Raw genomic sequence first — 19,633 nt, forward strand, 5'->3', positions numbered from 1 at the left:
GGTGGTCCTGGCCTTCTGATTCTCGGTGTCCCTCAGGACAAAACAGGGGCAGCGCTCTAACCAGCTGTGAAGATGCACGGAAGGGGAGCTCAGCTGATGCTGAGGCTGGTCCTGACCACCCCTCCCCCGTCTCCCCCACCCATCCTCCCAGCATCTGGGAGCCTCCTGGGCTAGCTGCCCACGCCTGCCCGCTGCCTGCAGCCCTTCCTGCCTCTCCTGGTGCCTTTGTCTGGTGACAGCTGTCGTGGACCGTGGAGGGGGTGACAATTTGGGGGCTGATCCACCACGGAGCCCTGTCGCTCCTCCTCAGGTGCCCAGCAAGCTGTGCAAGGGAGACGCCAGGGTTAAAACCTGCAGACTCTTGGGGGCTTGAGACCCCAGCACTCACCCAGGACAGGCCTTCCTGGCCTGGGGAGGGGGCCCAGGAGGAGGAGGGGTGTGTGCAGTCCCTGGAGCAGGAACTGTCAGGAGCGGGAACTGAGCTGGCCCCCAGAAGGGGTCAGGTGGGTGGAGGGAGGGCCTCATGTCGGGAGGAAGGGCCAGGAGCTCCGGGGCAGGGAGCCCTCACCAGCCCTTCCTTAGACTTCAGTAAGAAGACCCTCTGAGTGCACAGCCAGCCGCCAGGTCACTGCCTCCTGGGGTGGGAGGGCGTGGGGGACAGAGCCACCTGCCTGTGGGTGGTCCGGAGGGACTGAGAGGAGTGGGACCCTGAGCTGTGCCCTTCTGGTGACTCACCCCTTCCTGCACAGGTGCGCCAAGCAATAAAATACCCCCATCCTGCTGCTGTAAGTGTGAGGAAGTGGTTGGTGGGGCAGAACCCCCAGTGAGTTAAATTCAGAAGAGCAGGTGCCGAGGGCCCTGGGGGTGACCTGGGAGGCCAGAGTTGGCATCTGAGGACAGAGCTAGAAGGAGTTCCTGGGGGCAAAGGCCCAGGTCCCCCGGTCATATCCCCAGATGGTCAGGACTTTGGATACATGCACAGGAAGTGGGTGATGCTTTGGGGCAGGTGAGGAGCCTGGCACTTTGAGAGCTGAAAATGCTCTCATTCATCCTGGGACTCCCAGTCCTGCCCGGGCTCAGGCCACGGGACAGTGCTGGTTCTCGGGCCCCAGGTGTCCCCGCAGTATGGGTAGGGTGTGGCCCCTCTGCCTTCAGGGCTGCCACCAGGGCTCAAGAGAGACCTTCAGACCCGACCCTACCTTGCTCTGGGCAGCCTTTGGTCCAAAGTACACGGTGGCCAGCTCCTCCTAGGGCCTGCCTGTATCCTGAAGGTCTGAGTGAGGCTGAGGCCGCCCTTCAGCCATCCTAGTGGCCCAAGGTCCTTCGGGGCCCTGGCCTTTCTCTCCCCGAGGTCTTCAGCCACCTGCTCATTCCTCTGGTGTATTAGTCAGCTGTGCTGTGTAGCCAGTCCCCACCTACAGAGGGGCTTAAAGCGACACACATCTATTGTCCCACAGGTTCTGTGGGTAGGGAGTCCTGCATGTCCCCCCACTGGGCCCCCTGCTCAGGGCCCCACCAGCTGCACTCCAAGCATCAGCCAGGACCACCATCGTGTCTGGGGCTGGGACCTCCTCCGGGCTCTGGTTGTTGGCAGAATTCAGGTTTAAGTTCTTGTTGGCTGTTGACCCAGGGCTGCTGTTCTCAGCTCCCAGAGATCAACTGCCGCCCCCCTCCCCGCCGCGGTCCCTCCCATCCTTGGCTCCTGAGGCCATCAGGACGACCGCTCCCTAATTAGGTCAGGCCCACCTGGAGAGCGCCACTTTTGATCAAAAATTTCCCAGTGTCTCACAATACCCTGTGGGGATGGGGGCTCAACCCCAGCACCCTCCCCCTACTACCTGTCTCTGTGTCCCTCCATCCAGCCACCTGCCAAGTCCCCGATCCTCTTGGGGGCAAGCCTGAGTGCACCCACAGGAACCTCACTGACTGATAGCTGCCCCCAGTCCCTGGCCTTCGTGCCTGCAGGCATCCTGGCCAGAACTTACAGCCTGGGCCCCGCTGCAGCCCCACTTCCTGAACACCAGTCTATACCTCAAAACCTCGATTTTCCTCGATTGTCTCATTATGAGTGATGGATGCCTATGTGTTACGAGTAACAGCCACACCCACCCAGAGTCCTGGGGTTCAGGCCAAGCGTGCTGAGCCGTGTTTCTGGCTAAAGCCACCAAGGCCCACAAGAGCCTGAGCCAGGGGCTCCCAGCCCAGACCTCGGGGGCGGCACTGGCTACACGTCCTCTGCCTGGGCTCCCCTTCCCCTCCTGCAGAGGACCCGGGGGGCTGGACATGCTGATGGGCTCCTTGGGCTGAGCCTCCCTCTGTGTAGCCCCTACCACTCCCAGTTCCCCAGCATGTAGCTAGAACAGGCCAGGAGGGGGTTTTAAGCTCTCCTTGCAGGGGGAAGCAGCTGGGTTTGGGGGACTTGGAAGCTTCACATCTTTCACATGGTTTGGGCTCAACTGACCTTCTAGGAAGGATCCTGGCCCCTATGCCAGGGGCAGCTTTGTGCCAAAGACGGTTACATTAGAATGCATGGTTTCTTCAGAAGGGAGAGGTGGTGATCACCGCAGAGCCCCCGGGTAGGCAGGTCCCCGTCTCCGAGCCCCTGGCAGTGCCGAGGGCAGTGCCATCCAGTCCTGTGGTGGGCAGGGCTCCAGCACTCCTCCTTCTGGACCACGTCCCTCTGATTCCGGGGCCTCGGCAGCAGCAGGGGCATGGCCAGAGGCAGCCTGGGCAGGGTCTATGGTGCAGGCTGGGCTGCATTGGACCACACCCTGCTGCACTTTCTGTTGCCAGGCTCCCTGTGGGGTCCCAGGGGAGCGCAGTCGCCCGTGTAAGTCTCATCTCCGCTCAGCCCTTTGGGGCGGCCCCAGGGGACCACCATGTTCCCTGAGCAAAAGTAAAACTCACTGCGCCCCAGGCGCTGGGGTCAAGGCACCATCTCTTCCCTTCGGAGTGGCCTGGCCTTGCCTCTCGAGGTCTCGGGGGTCCAGACTGGCCCCCCAGTGCTCTGGAATGGAGGCCTGTGGCCCCCACGGCCTCCCGCGGGCAGCATCTCAGAAGGAGCTGAGTGCAGCCTCATTGTGGAGCCAGCCTGCAGCCCCGCATGCCGCCCCCTCCCTGTGCAGCCTCCTTGGTGCGGTCCACCCAGCAGTGGGCAAGCTGAGGCCTGCCCTAGACTTTGATGAATAGTCATGAGGAATAAAGGGGTGGGCCGCCCGTTTTGTTGTTAGAAGCAGCTAGTTGGCAGCACTGGGGAGATGGAGACAGCCAAAGTGCCCCCGGCCAGCCCACATGCTCCAGAGCATCCCTCGCTTCTGGTCCCCTAGCCAGTGAGCTTCTCCACCTGGTCCACCCTGCCGGGCGGCTGCACCCCTGCCCCCAGCCCCCCAGCCACCCATGCCCATGCCTCGTCCCGCGGCACGCCAGCTCCCCGGCGTGTGCAGAGCCCCGTGCGCCCACCATGCTGTTCGTCAGTGACCCCATGCAGCACTTCGCCTCGGTAAGTGCACCTCCTGGGTCCTTTGGGTGGACTGGGGTGCCTGTGTCTGTCCTTCTTGGGGGACTTTGGTGGGGCTTTCACCTGGTGGAAGGGTCACTGGGCATTCTCTTGCCTGTCCCCCTCGTCCCCCTGGTCGGGCACTTGCTGCCAGATGGGGTGCCGCCATCCAGGGGGAGCAGAGACAGGAGGGAGGTGCCGGCCCATCCTGGAGATGCCCTAGGGACAAGTGCCCGCTAGTGGGGCAGAACCAGTAGCCAGGAAGAGGAGGGTGGGTGGGTGTCTGGTCAGCTAGTGGCCCAGCCACGAGATGTGGGGTTTGCCATGCTCCCAGCTTTGGACTGTTCGAACTCGGGGTCCGCCGCCCCGCCTGCCCAGCCCTGCCTCCAGCTGCAGGAGCTCAGCGTACCCTGGAGGTTGTCTTTGCTCCCGGGACTCGGGCTGTTAGGCTGCCACCACCTGCTCCCAGGTCAAGAGCATCCTCACCTGGGACGCTGCTCTATTGGCTGCGGTGACGGGGTGTTTTCTGGCAGCTGAGTTTGCAGGTCAGGGGCTGGCCACAAGCTGGCCTTGAGGCCATCCTATCGCCCTTCACGAGGGCCGTTGGCCGGCAGAGAGAAGGACGGGTCTGCAGCTTGTGCCTGGCCCCTGTGTCCTGAGCCCTGGGGACTGGGGCTCATTTCCAGACGTGCTGGGTCCCCGGGGCCAGTAGGCACCAGGCTGCTAATTGAGCAGGTGGAGGTGGGGCGCAGCGGCTCCCTCAGGCCTTTCTCCTGCTGGGGAGGTGGATGCAGTGGGGTCCGTGGGTACTGTGTGCCCTGTGGGAGACCCAGCAGTGGGCAGAGGGGTGGGGAACAGCTGGACAGAGTCCAGGTGTCCCCAAGCTCTGTGAGCGGAGGACAAGCGCCGTGTGCAGAGCCACAAAGACCTGCAGGTTCTCAGTCATGTGTGTGCGTGCAAGTGTTTGTGTGCGTGTGTCTGGGCGTGTGTGTGCACGCAAATGTTTGTGTGCGTGTGTCTGGGCATGTGTGTGCAAGTGTTTGTGTGCGTGTGTCTGGGCATGTGTGTGTGCGCAAGTGTTTGTGTGCGTGTGTCTGGGCATGTGTGTGTGCGCAAGTGTTTGTGTGTGTGTCTGGGCGTGTGGGTGCGCGCAAGTGTTTGTGTGCGTGTGTCTGGGCGTGTGGGTGGCAGTGGGTGTATTTGCTATTCGCACTGTGTGTTGGGACAGGTGTATGTGTTTGTGCCTGCAGGTAGGTGTCCCCAGGAGACCATGGCAAGAGTGATGTCGTGGGTGTGGCCCAGGAGGGGTGGAGGGTATGTGACCTCTCTATACAGCCTGACCGGGCGCTGACACCATGCTCCCACATCTGGAAGCTCCCTGGTGTCTCCACACCTTTGGTGGGAACTTTTTATCTGAAACCCGGCCCTGAGAAAGGGCAAAACCCCATGTGGCCACAGTTAGAGTCCCATCTCTGCTCACTTCACCCACCAGCCCCTGTCATTGGGCTCAGACAGTGGGTTCCTGGGGAGCAGCCCCATACCCCAGACTGTCCGTGCAGATGGTGAGTGAGCTGGGAGGGGCAGTCTCCTGCTGCCCAGGGTCTGTTGTCACACACAGAACTTAAGGTAGAGCCTGGAGTCCCAGGCCCTGGAAGCCAGTGTCCCTGCCCAGTCGGCTGGGGAGCCCCTCGGACACAGAGGACTCTGGTACAGCCTGTCCTCTTGCATGAAGTGGGTGTCACCGTGTAAGTTAGCTGAGGCTGCAGCTCATTGCCTTTTGAGAAGGCGGAGGCATGGTGATGCGGGGCACAGACCCTGGATCTGGGCCATGGAGCGCCGCCTCCCTGCAGGAGCTGTAGGTGGTGGGGAGGGACCCCCTGGCATCCTCCCTGCTGCTGCTGCCCTGCCCTGGGGACCAGCAACGCCAACCCTGTCATTGCCTGGCCTCCTTGCAGACAGAGGGTAGCCGTGGGCCATCTGTTCGTTCATTAGGTCAACAGGTGCCCAGAGCAGCTCTGATGGCAGGTGGGGGCCTCCAGAGCCCCTTCTGGGGCCAGGGAGCTGGACTGGGTGGTTCTGATTTGTAAAAGTGCCTCCGCTTCCGTCCCGGGGGAGGTTACCTCCGATCTACTCACTGTATGCAGAGGGGAAGTGGTATGAACACTCGGGGTTGAACTGGAGGTCATGTGGTCGCCCCTGTGGTTATCAGGAGCCCACTGGCCAGGAAGGAAGCATGGAGCTGTTGGGGCCCCCACTTGGTCTCCTGGGGGACCCGCCTTTCTGAGCTCTGGTTCTGATGCAGCTGCCTGCAGCCCTGTGCCAGTGGGTGACCCAGGAGGGCACATGTCTGACTCCCTGCTCCCTCCTACCTCCCATGGGTCAGGCAGGGCTGGACAGCCCCCTGCCATGGCCCATTTACTGGGGTCCTTCAGCTGATGCCGGGGTGGGGTTGGTACTGGTCAGAGCAGCCTTTCCCTCCTCCAGGGACCAGTAGCTCACAGAGCAGGAAGGAGCCGAGGGCCCGTGGGGGCTACCTCAGATGGGATGAGCTCTGTTACCACCCGGACGGTCCCATAGTCCTTCGGGTGGGTGTGCAGGGGCCCCACCCAGCTGCCTCCCAGGCCCCCGTTTCACTGTGTATCAATTTAGACCTCACAGCATGAGACGGGCATGTTGGACACCACTGGCTCCCCTGTGCCTGCCTCTATTGATGGACCCAGGTCCACCTGGTCTGCAGGTTATGGAAGGCCGGCTCATGGGTGACTGGGCCACTGTCCTGGGGGCCAGGCCCAGGATAGGGGTTGTAGGTGTGTGCTGTGTGCTGGGCAGCATGGGAGGGCACAGTGCCTGGATCTCTCATGTATCCAGGAGCAGGGTCATCCCCACCCCCCAGACAAGACAGCTTCTACAGGAAGGGCAGCCTTGGACAGGAGGGCTCAGGAGGGAAAGGCCAGTTAGGGCGTTAAGAAATATTTGCTGAGAGCCTACTGCCTCCCCGGTCACACGGGGCACACCAGAGGAGGACGGGATCCCTCCTGAGTTCTAGAAGCAGCCCGATCTGCAGTGCTGAGAGCAGACCACAGGAGGGCAGGGCGAGGCTGGGAGCCACGGGAGACAGATGGAGAGCAACGCAGGAGCCTTGGACCCGGAGGGAGCAGGGGAAGAGCTGAGAGCCCTGGGGTCCTGGACAGGGCTGCTGATGGGCTGGAGGTTTGGACCTAAGTGACTGGGTGAAGGGAGTCGGCATTTATGCAGCTGGGAAGCTGAAGAAGTGAGATTTGGGGTGAAAGTAAGCATTCTGCTTTGGCTGTGTTGTGTGAGACGCGTCTTGGCCACTGCACAGGTGAACAAGAGGAGAAACAGGAGTAGAGTTCCTGAAGCCTCGGGAGGAAGTGGGAGGGGATGTCCGGTGGGGCTGAGGGCCGAGCAGTGCCACCCCGATGCCTGGGACCTGAGACACGGAGCAAGGAGGAGATGGGGAGGTGGCAGGAGGCGGCCAGCTGAGGGGGGCTTTGGAGATGACCTTCGGAATGAGGGCAGGAGAGGCACTGAGAAAAAGGTCCAGGCTTCTTGAATCTTGTGGACGGGAGGACAGTGCAGAGTCTGAGTCTCGGACTGAAAGAGCCGCTTGGACACCTGGGGCAGGTGTCCTGAGTGCTGGAGGGTCTGGGCAGAGATGCCCCTGGGGAGCCCAGGGCGTCAGGGCGGGCGGGGCTGCACGCTGGAGACAAGCCGGCCGCTCCCCTGAACCTCCCCAAACTGGAGCTGAGCAGAGGGAGAGACTGCCACAAGACAAAAGGGGCAGCCTGGGAAGGGAGGGGGGTGGGGAAGGCTGCTGAGAGGGCGGGGTGGCCAGGACAGAAGAGGGAGGGGCCTCAGGGGACCCGGCAGGAGGCGTTCCGTGGATGGGAGCGGACGGGTCTGAACTGGGGGGTGCGGGCTCTGGGCTAGGCTCCCTAGCTCGTGCTGTGAGGCTGCAAGGCCTTGGGGCTGGGGGGAGGACTGACCGTTCCGGAAGGAGATGTCAGAGCCTGATTTGGGGGACAGAAGGGTCATCCCATCAGCTGGGCTCACCAGCCCAGGCTCCTGCTCCTTTGCCAGGTTCCACGTCTGTCCCCAAAGCACCCATGCTTTTGGCATCCCCACCATCCCCACAGTGACTGTCCCTCTCAGTTGGTGGAAAACCCACCCTTCCTCCCTTCTCTCAGCAACACCTGGGAGCTCTTCCTGGGCCCCTTTCTGCTGCACCCGCTCTCATCAGGAACCAGTCAGCCTGACCCTGACTGTGCCAGCTTCACGCAGCACATCATGGAGCAGCGTCCCTCCCCCTCTCAGTCCCCCTCAGGCCCCCGTAGGGAGAGCTCTGCTCCTCTAACCAGTGTCCTGCCCTCGGCCCTGCAGCTCCCTGGCCTGAAGGCCCTCCCCCTCCCCAATGTCTGAGTCTAGACGTCCTGGTACCCAGTACCAGGGTAGCCGGTGGCATCTTCCACCTCCTGCCTACAGTACCCCACTGGCCAGGGTCCCCCTCAGCCCCACATCCTGGGGCACCTCTGGGCTGCTTTTGTTTTTGTCTTCCTTTGTCTTCAGCCTGTAGTGAAGCCTCACTTGCCGGTTCTCTCGTTCGTTCCTATTCGTTCCTCTACTATTCTCCACTCTTTGAGTTAAGCTCCGGAGGGTGCAGCCTGCCCTGTCTTGGTGCCCGCCCACTGCTGTCTCCCAGTGCCTGGGAGATGAGGGTTGAAGGGCTGAGCTGCCTCCCACACCAGGGGAAGCTGGACCAGGCCTTAGGGCTGGGGGCGGGGCTGGGGTCGGCCTGCAGGACTTCCTGGGTAGGTGCAGGCAGCCCCTCCCCAGCGCCCCAGGGGGCTCCCCTCCCACCACCGCCTCCCTGCCCCTTCACTGCGCTTGTCACAGTCTCTCCACTGAGGAGTGCGTCCGCCCTGATGATGGCCCCTCCGTGTCTTCCTGCTTAGCATCTTCAGGATGGACAGACAGACAAAAGGATGAATGGACGATACATGGGTCGGGCTCTGGGGCTGCAGGCAGTGGGGAAGGGGGCTGACCGCCCCCCACCCAGTGGTGCTGAGGGGGAAGGCGAGCCAACACCCCACTGTACCCCGGCTGGCTGTGCCTATGAGGGATCACCAAGCTCCCCACTTTCCTCGAGAATATCTTTCTTCCAGGCACCCTGGGAGGTGTGGGACGTGGACTGGGCCCCTTTTCCAGTGGTTAAAAAAAGACTCTGCATCGGTGGGTCACCTGCCTGTTCACGGGGCAGCTCCTCAGAGCCCAGCAGGGGCGTAGGCGGAGACCCCAGACCCGCGCGGGACCCTGCGGATGCGCTTGGGTCCAGACTGGGCCCTCACTGTCTCAGCAGCGCCATCTGCAGGCGGAGGCTCCGGCCGCCGGTCCTGCAGACACACGTCTCCCTCAGCGGCAGCGCAGCCGGAGCTTCTGGGGGCACGTTCCCCTGGTGCGATGTGTGGAAAGTTCCACACGGCCCTGGCGAGGATTGGGCAAGGCCCCGAGAGAGGAGAGCGTGTGTGCATATTTTCTGGAGGAGCGGGAGCCTTTCCCCCCAGGCACAAGTCGAATCTTGTTGGCATTTCCATCCGTTTAATCACAGACTCCGGGAGACGCTGTGGGAAATAGCAGCAAGCTGGAGGTCCCGCTCTGAGTGGGACGGGTTATCTCCAAGTGAAGCCCAGACGGCCCGTCAGTCACTTTCCTCTGGGCGAGGTTGTGCCCAAGCCCAGACATGCCTGCCAGGGAAGATCGGGAGTTGGAAGTTTCATGCTCTAGATTTTGAAAGTCTGGTCTTGGTATCCTCCTCTGGGGAGCAGGGGATAGAGGTCAGAACAGACGGAGCATGCCAGAGGAGGGGGCGCCTGGCTGACCCTCCCCAGGCAGAGCCTCTGAGATCTGACCCCAGGTCCTCAAACCTGGGGTGACTCGAACCTTCCTCCAGTGCGGGGAGCAAGATGAAGGGGGTCACCAGGGTGGAGGCCTGGGTTAAGAGGTACCATACCTGGGATGAGAATGACAGGCTGGGGTTCGCACTGTAGGAGGTGACATCTGAGCCCAAGGGAAATCGGGAGGGGCCACAGGGCAGGGGGCCCAGCACCTTGCACCCAGGCCCCATCCTATCTGGATGCACGCTGTGGTCCCATGAGGAAGACACAGATAATGCTACTGTGAGTCCCCTACATGCGAACCTTTGAGTTGCGAACTTTCAAAGATGCAGTCATTCACGTGTCTGGCGTCCACTGTCACGTGTGTGCATCCTCTCCAAGTGGTTGAGCTTTCGTGTCTTTACTGTATCAAGTATGGTGGTGCAGTGGCTTCATTTCGAGCCCAGGAGGTCCAGAAGCAAGTGCAAAACCAGTGGTGGCGTAGCTGGCACCGCTAAGAAGACTCAGAGCGCGGGAAATGGCAGGCGGATTTTCTTTTTCAGTGCATGTAAAAATTATTTTATTTATTTTTGGCTGTCATGGGTCTTCGTTGCTGCGTGTGGGTTTTCTCTGGTTGTGGCGAGCAGAGGCTCCTCTCTAGTTGTGGTGCGAGGGCTTCTCTTGTTGCGGCTCGAAGGCCCCAGAGCGCCGGCTCAGTGGTTGGTGACCCTTAGGCTTAGTTGCCCCAGGACACATGGGGTCTTATTTCCTGGACCAGGGATCGAGCCTGTGTCCTCTGCGAGGGCAGGCAGGCAGATCTGTACTGGCAGGGGAATTCTCAACCGCTGGACCACCGGGGAAGTCCCGGGGGTTTTCTTTGTTTGAGGAGACACTCTTCCTTTCTGAGGAACAAGACTGGAATGTAGAACGGTGCACAAAGGTTGCAGCAGCCCAACCGTTCAGAGTGCAGTCCAGTGCTGCCGTGTCATCTGAGACGAGAGGAAAAGAGCTGCTCCTCAGTCATCCCTGGATCATTTTTTCAGGAGGGTAGATAGAATTGAATCCAGCAAGGAACCAGAACCCGTGCCTCCACGGCAGGCGTGAGTGACATTGCAGCTTGCCCTCCGTCTTGTATTGCTGACAACCCTTCTGCTCTACCATCTCCCACCTCCTCTCCCTCCTCCAGTCAATGACTCTTGCCTGTTAGCTCGATGCCAGTCCCTGTGTGCCAGCTGTTGTACTGTATTTTCCAAGGTACTGTGAGATTAAAATGTTTTCTTTAATTTTTGTGGTTTTTTTAATACATTATTTGTGTGAAAAGTATTTTAAACATATTACAGTACAGTAGTATATATAGCTGATTGTGTTAGCTGGGTACTTAGGCTAACTTTTCTGGACTTATGAACAAATTGAACTTAACGAATGAGCTCCAGAACGGAACTTGTACATATGTAGGGGACTTACTATATTTACCTGATTTCCGAAGAGAAGTCCCCCGCCAGACCATGCAGACGGGTGTGGTAGGATGATGTGGCTCCCATGGCAGGAGGTTGCCCCACCTGGAAAGGAAAGGATGGGTCTGTGGCCCATGCCTTTTGGGCTCAGCTGTGGCCCTTTGCCTGGAGGGACCAGCCAGGCCAGGCTGCTGGAGAAGGCTTTCTGGGGAGGTGGGCCTAGAGCAGGGCCTGGAGGGAGTAAGGAAGAAGCAAGAGGGGACAGAGAGCCCCTGCTGTGAGCTGGAGGGCTCAGGGCTTCCCTGGGGTGAAAGGCTGAAGTGTTCTCTGGGGGAGAACAGCCAGCCAGTGGGGAAGCCTTGAACAGCTGGAATGCTGGTGTGCAGACGAGGGCAGCCTAGAGCCTGTTCCCTTGGGGTTGTGAAGACAGTCTACAGACCCTGGTGCAGTGCTAGATGCAGGGTGGGACCTGCAGGCTTTGGGGGACTTGGGTGCAGCAGACAGGCAGGTGGAGGCAGCATGAGTGAGTCTGCTGGGACCCAGCAAGGTTTAGAGGGAGGGAGGGAGAGAGGGAGGGAAAGAAGAAAGGAGAGAGGGATGGAGGGAGGGAAGTAACGAGGGGAGGAGGGTAAGGAGACTGGGAAGTGATGGAGGGAAGTGAAGAGGAGGGAGAGGGAGGGAAGGATGGAAATCAGGAGGGAGGGAGGGAAGGAAGCCGAGGAAGTTGTGAAGCCTTGGGCTGTTGGGTCGCTGCCTTGCACATCTGGGAAGGACACGGGATTGTGCTGGGACCTGCGTTTAGGCTTCCTGGGTTTTTGGGAAACATCTTATCTGCCCGTTGTCAGGAGTCTCGGAGAAAGGATGGGGGACATGGATAGGGCCGACTTGGGCAGCCAGACCTCCCTGCTGGTTCTCGAGGGTCCCGCACATGATCCCTGTGAACCTAGCTCAGGTCAAAAACCAAGAAGAGCTTAGGGGGTGTTGGGGAGGGCGGCCAGGCCAGCTGTTGCCTGCTTGCTGTCCACACAGAGCAGTCCTACGCCTGGCCCGACCTGAATCCAGGGAGACCCGTTTTCAGCTTCTAAAACAAACTGAGGGTCAAGGGTGTGAGACCTTTGCAGTGGTTTCTACAAAGGTGCAGAGGCTTACAGCCAAAGGAAAAGGGACAGCCCCACCTCCCAATTAAAAAAAGATAAACTGATCCTTTAGTTCCTTTCAGTCTGCTGGGAACTTAAATGCCTCTGCCTCTCCCTCTCCCGGAAGGAGCAGGGACAGGGACAAAGGGCAGCCCAGAAAAGCGTCTTCCCAGGATGCTGCTAGCTTCTCTAGAATCCTGCATTTCCGCCCCAACCCACTCCCCGGGGGGCAAACCTGCGCCCACACGGGCACCCTGGGACATAGCCAGCAGGCGTTCCGCTGCTTGGCCACTGTCACCAGGGCTCGTGACCTCTTGAGAACACAGTGGCCGAGCCGTGCAGCCAGGCCACCTGGAAGAGGCAGGGCTGGGATGGGCCAGTGGGGTCTGGAAGCCCTGGGATGGACAGGGGCCCCCAGCGCTCCCTGGAGGCAGGAGGTAGGACCTGGGCGCTGCCCCATGTGGTGGAATTTCAACCCTGCCTGTGGGGGAGGGACCAGCTCTTTGTCAAACTGTTCTACCCTCTGCCAGAAGGGGGGCCGTTTTAAAGAGCCAAATATGTGGCAGACCCTCACCCTCCCCCACTCCCTCCTTGAGCAGGCTTGGCTCCTGCGGGGACAGGAGCTCCAGGTCAGCAAGTGCTCCTTGCCACTTTTCCCTCCCAGATACCCCACATACTGGCTGTACTCAAGGCTCTGATAAGGTCTGCACTTGGGCCACGGCACACACTTCAGGGCCATGAACTGGGTGCTGGCCAGCTGCTTCTGTGGCTGCAGGTGTGCAGGAAACTCAGCCGGCTTTTAACATAGAAATAGGAAGTAGAGCAGGAGGAGGGCATCCGATGGGTGGCCCACTGTGGTGGAGGAGCCCTGTGCTAAGGTCAGGGCTCCCATGCCGCAGGGAAGTTTCTCTCTCCCCACCCTGCTCCCTGGACAGTGGGATCCCGCAATGATGTGTCTCGTCCTGGGTCCCTGTTCACACTGGTCCCCACCATACAGACTCTTTGGCACTTTCTGAGTTGTCCTGTCTTTTTTGTCCCTTGCTGAGTCCCTTCTGATCTTTTCTGGGACAGACCCTCAGGGCCTTGGGAGGGCACCCTGAGTGATAGTCTTCTCCTCACCGGACCTCAAATGAATAGGAGAAACCTTAAAAGCATGAAACTTCCGTTTCTGCCGGAAATGCGGGAGAATGCAGGATGGATGAGCTGGCCTTCCTGTGGCTTGGAAAAGGAGGAACTGGAAATGACGCTGTCCACACGGTAGCTCTCAGGACTGTGGCCTTCGTGCCCACCTGGGGCAAGTGAGGGAGAGAGAGCTGGTAGGAACAACAGCAGATGCTTCCGTGCACGCTGGGTGCTAGGCGGCACCCTTCTCAGCTTTTTAGTGTATTAACTGCTTGACCCTCAGAAGCCATTGGTGAAAGGTGGGCATGGATGCAGACCCACACAGGTGTTCATCACTGTGTCAGTTACTCTACTCAGAGAAGCAGCAGAGGAAGCCCTGGAAAACAGAAACGGGGGGAGAGAGCCTGGGAGGCTTCGGGGAAGAGGTGAGGCTTGAGAGCTGGTACGGTAGAGGAGACAGTTGGCATTGGGGGTGAGTGGGAGTGGGAGACAGCACAAGCAAAGGCCCTGGGGCACCACCTGTAGGGTCACTAGGAGGCTGGAAATGGGCTCCCTCAGAGCTCTTGTCACCGCCCAGAGGTGCAGGTGTGTCGTTGCAGCTGAGACAGATGCTCCCTGAATCAGTGTTTGAGCTCCGTGTTTCCCAGTTCCCTCTGCTCAGCCTCCAGAGTTGTTTTAAATTTTACTGACAAGTTTTTCTGTTGCCATGCTCACTAAAAAAATGTTTTACTCCAGAGATCAGTGCTTGTCGTCCCTGATTGTAAATCTGTGCTGGATCCCTGAGCGTGTGGTCTGTTAGTGTCTGATCTTAGCATCCTGGAGCCTTGCTGAAGATGGTCATGGACACAGAGAGGCATGAGATTAGGAGGGATGGGGACACAGGCTGTAAAAGGCAGTTTATTTTCCAGGGACACCCCCCAAAATCATTTGAGATGGTTTACAAATGCTAAATAGATAAACACGTGAAATGGGATACTTATAAACCTACAGAACACAGCTCACAGTGGAAGGATGGACCCAGTGGTGCCTCGGTTCTGGAGAAGGCTGGTTAGGATGGCGATTGGTGGGGGACAGAGGAGGACACAGCGGGGGAAGCCTCCCTGCCCTCCCTGCGAGGCAGCCCAGCCCCAGGGCAGGCAGAGGCACTTTTGGCACAGGGGGCCACTCCCACCAGGGTCTCCCAGGAGGTCTGCCCTGGGCTGAAGCTGCCTTTGGCCCCAAAGTGCGCCTAGCACTCAGGTACAATGGACATGTGTGATTTGGGGGGTCTACTTGTGAGTTCCAGGATCTGGTTCGTTCAACCCAGAGCTTCTGAGCATCTAGTCTGGGGCTAATCTGCGCCTGGGAAAACCCGCAGCCAATCAGCAGGGACTGAAGGGAGGCCCCTGAGGCTGGGGGCTGGGTACAGGGGGTGGGGTGGGGCAGGAGCTGGGACGGGATGCCACCCAGGGGCAGTCCCCTTTGGACCTCTCCCCACTGCTTTTTGGGGAACCCCATCCTTTCCCTGGGACTCCCGAGGCCAAGTAGGGTGTCCATCCAGGGGGCGGGGCCGCCTTGGTGCCTGCTCTCCCTCCGCATCTAACCTCCTCCCTCTGCTGACTCGCCTGAAGTGGGACCCTTGCCCCAACCCTGTGTGTGCTGAGCACGTGCAAGCACACGCCTTCCCCAACGCGGGACCCGAGGTCCCACACAGAGCAAAAATGGGGCCACCCTAGATTCCTCCCGGAGAAACACTGACCCCAGGAGCAACCCCGGCTGCCCTTTGGGGGCTGGGACATAAACCTAGGCGCTCTAAATCCAGAAGCCCTGCCCATGTGGATTTGCAGCCCGTAGGCACCCGGAGGGCAGATGGACAGGACCGTCTGGGAGGGGCTGCGTGGTCCTGGCGGGAGAGGTCCCTGGGGTATTGTTCTGCTCAGCCAGAGGCATCGAGGGTTGGAGTGGGCTGGCTCGGCCAACCCCCTCTCAGTGCTCCCACCCCACCCACCCGCTCACTGGGCATTGAGGCCACAGAGGCAGGCCGGGTGCTTCCTCAGATGCAGGAGTAGAGGCCACCCGCCGGCTCCCGACTCCCGCTCACGGCCCTCTTTGGGTCGGGCCCAGAGCCTTGCACGCGCATGTAGGCACTTGTGGGCCGCCGCGGGCCGGGCGTGTCCCGATCAGCCCACTCTCTTGGGAGTTCTTATTGAAAGCAAAACAAACCAAAAAAGTCCTGGTTTTGCCCAAGTTCCTCGCTGCTGCCAAGTGGGTCTCTTCTCAGCTTCCGGGGAGCGGGGGAGGGGGACCTCTGGTTCTGGAGAACCCCCGTCCCCCACAGGCTCCGGTGGGTGCACCACCCTGGACCTCAGGCACTACGCTGGCCTCCCCTCCCTCCCCGCAGGTCCAGGCTCCTGTTTAGCAGCTGGGTCTGGAGGGCGGGGGTCCCCAGCAAGGCTCCTGTCAGGAGGAAGGAAATTCGAAGTTTCCTGTGGGCAGGAAAGAAAGGGCCCTTCAGGGCGGAGGTGCCTCGCTTCTAATCTTTGGGTTCCCAGCTGTGCTCAAAGCCGCAGGGAAAAGCCGCAGGGACAGCCGGCTCAAGGGTATGGGCATGGTGTCCCTAGGGAAGCACGAGGGAGGAAGGATCAGCCCCAGTGTCCCCAGGGACAGCGTCTGCCCCTGTGAGCCGGACCCAGCACAAGGCCACTGTCCTCGGGCTCCCGGGCGGGTGGGGGGGCTTCCCAGGACCCCAGACCACAGGAAGCCCCTGAACCTGGGTTGGAGCAAGAAGAGGACTTGCAGAGGGGGCAGGACCCTCTCTGGACTCGGTGGTCCCACATCTTATTACGGTCTCCTGCACAGGGGCCAGCCTGCTGGAAGTCATCCCCCTCCCTGCTTTGTGGCTGCTGGGCGTGTAGATCCTATCAGCCCGGCTCCTTTTGGTTCAATGACTAATTCCCTGGCACCCACCTCAGATCTGAAAAGAATGTGGACAAGTTAAAATCTGAACACGTTGTCGTGGGGCAGCCTCCCGCCTCTCCTGAACTGGGAGGCAAGGGCTGTTTGCCCCGCTGGCCTGGGCCATCTTCCTGTTGGGGATGGAGCAGGGGGGACAGACCTGAGACCCCTGGTTTGGGCCACCTTGCTCAGGACACAGGATGCTTCTGCGGGAAGACCCTCCAGAGGGGCCATGCTCACCGCCTAGAAAAGAAAAACAATGAGGGCAGGCTGGGACTCCTCCCCCTAGGACCCACAGGGCTCTCAGCCTCCTGTGACAGGGGAACAGGCTCACATCCCATGCTCATTCCTAGGCATCCAGATGGTGGGAAGGGCATCCTGCTGCCCCCTACTCCTCCATCCATCCCTCCAACTATCCATCCATCCATCCCTCTGCTCCTCCCCCATCCCTCCCTTCCTCTGTCCATCCATCCACACATCCATCCGCCCCTCCATCCATCTATCCCTCCCTCCATTCTTCCCTCCCTCCATCCATCCATCCACCCACCCATCCCTCCTTTCACCATTCGTCCCTCCATTCTTCCATCCATTCATCCACCTATCCCTTCATCCCTGTACCTGCTCACTCTCTTGTCCAGCAACCCTCTTTTTTGAGGGGAGGAACCCTCTTGAGTAACCACACCATAACGAGAAATGCACTACACCCCTAAAGGGCATGCTGATAATTAATAGTAATAATAGTAATAACAATAATTTCAGCTACAAGTCCCTCATAATTAATAGTAATAACAATAATTCCAGCTGTAAGTCCCTCATCGGCTACTGATTGAGGATCCTGTGCCTAATGTCCAGGAGAAACGGAATGCAAACCGCATATATAATGTTGCATTTTCTGGTAACCACATTAAAAATGGTGAAAAGAAACAATGGAAATAATTCAAGAATTTATTTTACTTATCCCAAACTATGCTCATTTCAGCATGCCATCGATATAAAACTGTGAACAAGATATTTTATCTTATTCTTTTCGTTGGCACTAAGTCCTTGGAGTCGGTTCTCTATGCTCACAGCACAGCTCAGTTCACACCGGCTGCATTTCCTGTGTCCATGTGGGGATACATTGATGCTCGTGGGACAAGGTCTGTCCTTGTGGGGTCTGAAGTCCAGTGGGGAGGCATAAACCAGGGGGGCACAGAGCAGAGCTCTCCTGGAACAGGGGGGTGTGAGAGTACTTGGGACCCCCAGATGGGCCCTCGGGAGTGGGTGGCTGTCAATCCCCCCATCCCCAGAACAACCTGGGCTCAGGAGAGGTGAGGACCCGCAGGGTCCCTTGTTTTGTTTTCAATAACTTTACTGAGTTACATTTTACTTACCACACAGCTCAGCTGTGTTCAGTTCAGTGTTTGCAGGATGCAGTTTGAAGTATGCCGTTCAGTGTTTTTTAAATATATTCACAAAACAGACTCACAGACATAGAGAACAGACTTAAAGTTCCCAAGTAGGTGGTGGGTAAAGGATGGAAGGATTGAGATTTTGGGGTTAGCAGATGCAAGCTATTACGTATAGAATGGATAAACAACAAGACCCTACTGTGTGGCTGCTGCTGCTAAGTCGCATCAGTTGTGTCTGACTCTGTGCGACCCCGTAGACAGCAGCCCACCAGGCTCTCCCGTCCCTGGAATTCTCCAGGCAAGAACACCGGAGTGGGTTGCCATTTCCTTCTCCAATGCATGAAAGTGAAAAGTGAAAGTGAAGTCGCTCAGTCGTGTCCGACTCTTAACGACCCCATGGACTGCAGCCTACCAGGCTCCTCCGTCCATGGGATTTTCCAGGCAAGAGTACTGGAGTGGAGTGCCATTGCCTTCTCCCTACTATATGGCACAGGGAACCATATTCAACATCCTGTGATAAACCAGAATGGAAAAAAATACGAAAAAGATGTATAGATGTGTATAACTGAGTCACTTTATTGTACAGCAGAAATTAACACATCAGATATCAACTATACTTCAGTTTAAAAATGCACAGATACGTGGACCCATCACCACAGTCCATTTTAGAACATTTCCATAGTCTCAGAAGGGAACCTGCACCTGAGCCGTCACCCTGCAGCACCCCCAGCCCTGGCCGCCCCCTGCCTGTGTCTCTCTCCCGGGTCTGCCGCCCCTCGACCGTCATGTCAATAGAGAGAAGACATCTGAGGTTTTGTGTCTGCACCTTTGCATGGTGTGTTTCTCCTCTGGGTTGTGGCATCAGTAGCTCATTTCTTTCTGACGGTGGAGGAATAATATTCCATCACACGGACTCTGCAGTTTGTTCATCCACCTGCAAGGTGGGCAGTGGGCACTGGGCCCCCTTCGTCTTACAGGCGAGGCACAAAGGGTAGGAAGGCTGTGGCGGGGGTGGTGCAGCGCTGACCAGGGAAGGAGGCTCAACGGGACAGTGAAGTGGGGTCTGCCCTGCAGGGCTCCCTGTCCCGCTGGTTTACCAGGAGTAGGGAATGGCCCTGGAGGTTCAAACAGAAAAGGGATCCGCTTAAGGGATCTGTCCAATGGCAGTTTCAGCCAGGGCATCATGCCTGTGCCCTGATAGCCTCACCCAGTCTGGCCGTCCCTGATGGGGAGGGCACAGGTGGGCCTGGGGGCTCTGCCTCACTGCCAGACGATCTGCACTGGGTAGCAGTCTGCCACTGGGGCTGGGGCACCCACCTCGGGGAGGCACAGTGGGCAGGAGGAGTGGGGAGCAGTGGCTTTGCTAAGAACCAGCCACCTCCTGTCCGTCACCGGTCACCTCCCGGCTCCATCATCACCAGGGCCAGCCGAGCTTCCTCCAGGCTGGGCAGATCTCGGGGGAAGAGTCACCTCTCCAGGCTGGGAGGGGCCCAGGGGAATGCGTGCCTGGGGAGGAATACTAAGCAGGAGGGGACTCTGGGTCATGGAGCCCCAGCCTCCTGAAGTGCAGAGGGGTGCTGAGCATGGGTTGCCCCCCTGGGCGGAGTTTCTCCTGACCATCCATGGGAGGAACCTGCTCTTTTATTTTTCACTATGGAGAAGAGGACAGAGCAGGAGGGCTCCTCTCCCGCTGTCTGGTCCTGTCCCCCTCCTCCCACTGTCCCGTCCTCCCCACCACCTCTGGTCCTCCCCCCCACCCCTAACCCTCGGGGACTCCAGGCTCTCTGCCCGCCAGACGAAAGTCCCCCAGTTCACAGTCCCCAGGTTATCACCTGCTCTCCAGCCTCAGTCTCCTCATCCGCAAGTAGGGGCGGCAACACCCACCCCAGGTGGTGAGGAGGAACAGCTCCGGAGCGCAGCTGGCACAGAGAAGGAGCAGTTTAGCGTTCGCGGTTAGAGCCGGTCTGGTCCCTGTCGGCTACTGTGTCACCCTCTTAACCACCTCCTGCTTGAAGGCTCCCCCCGATCGGGAGGGGGTCTTCTGTGCCAGCCCTCCTGGGGGGCTCTGCCCTGCCTTGCCCTCAAGGCACTGAAGCATGGGTTGGCACCCCCTCCCTTTGTTGGGGTCTCCCTTAAGCTCCTGGCAGGGACTGATGGTCAGGACCCCCGCAGAGGGTGACCCAGGGGACACGCCCACACGGTGAGGCTG

At 59.3% G+C, this 19,633-nt stretch overlaps 1 protein-coding gene across 7 annotated transcripts in view; it reads left to right on the forward strand.

The window, feature by feature from the left end:
• TP73 (tumor protein p73) overlaps positions 1-19,633 on the forward strand; it is a 76,804-nt gene that overhangs the window by 35,245 nt on the left and 21,926 nt on the right. Inside the window, exon 1 of one of the 7 annotated variants that reach the window (XM_025285805.2) lies at positions 3,249-3,499. The exons of the other annotated variants lie outside the window; for them this stretch is intronic. Coding sequence (XP_025141590.2) covers positions 3,461-3,499 — 39 coding nt within the window. The 5' untranslated portion in view covers positions 3,249-3,460. Of the gene's footprint in view, positions 1-3,248; positions 3,500-19,633 lie in introns of those variants that run through there. 7 annotated transcript variants of the gene reach the window in all.

The sequence above is a fragment of the Bubalus bubalis genome, chromosome 5 (genome assembly GCF_019923935.1).
Source record: "Bubalus bubalis isolate 160015118507 breed Murrah chromosome 5, NDDB_SH_1, whole genome shotgun sequence".
Taxonomy (NCBI): domain Eukaryota; kingdom Metazoa; phylum Chordata; class Mammalia; order Artiodactyla; family Bovidae; genus Bubalus; species Bubalus bubalis.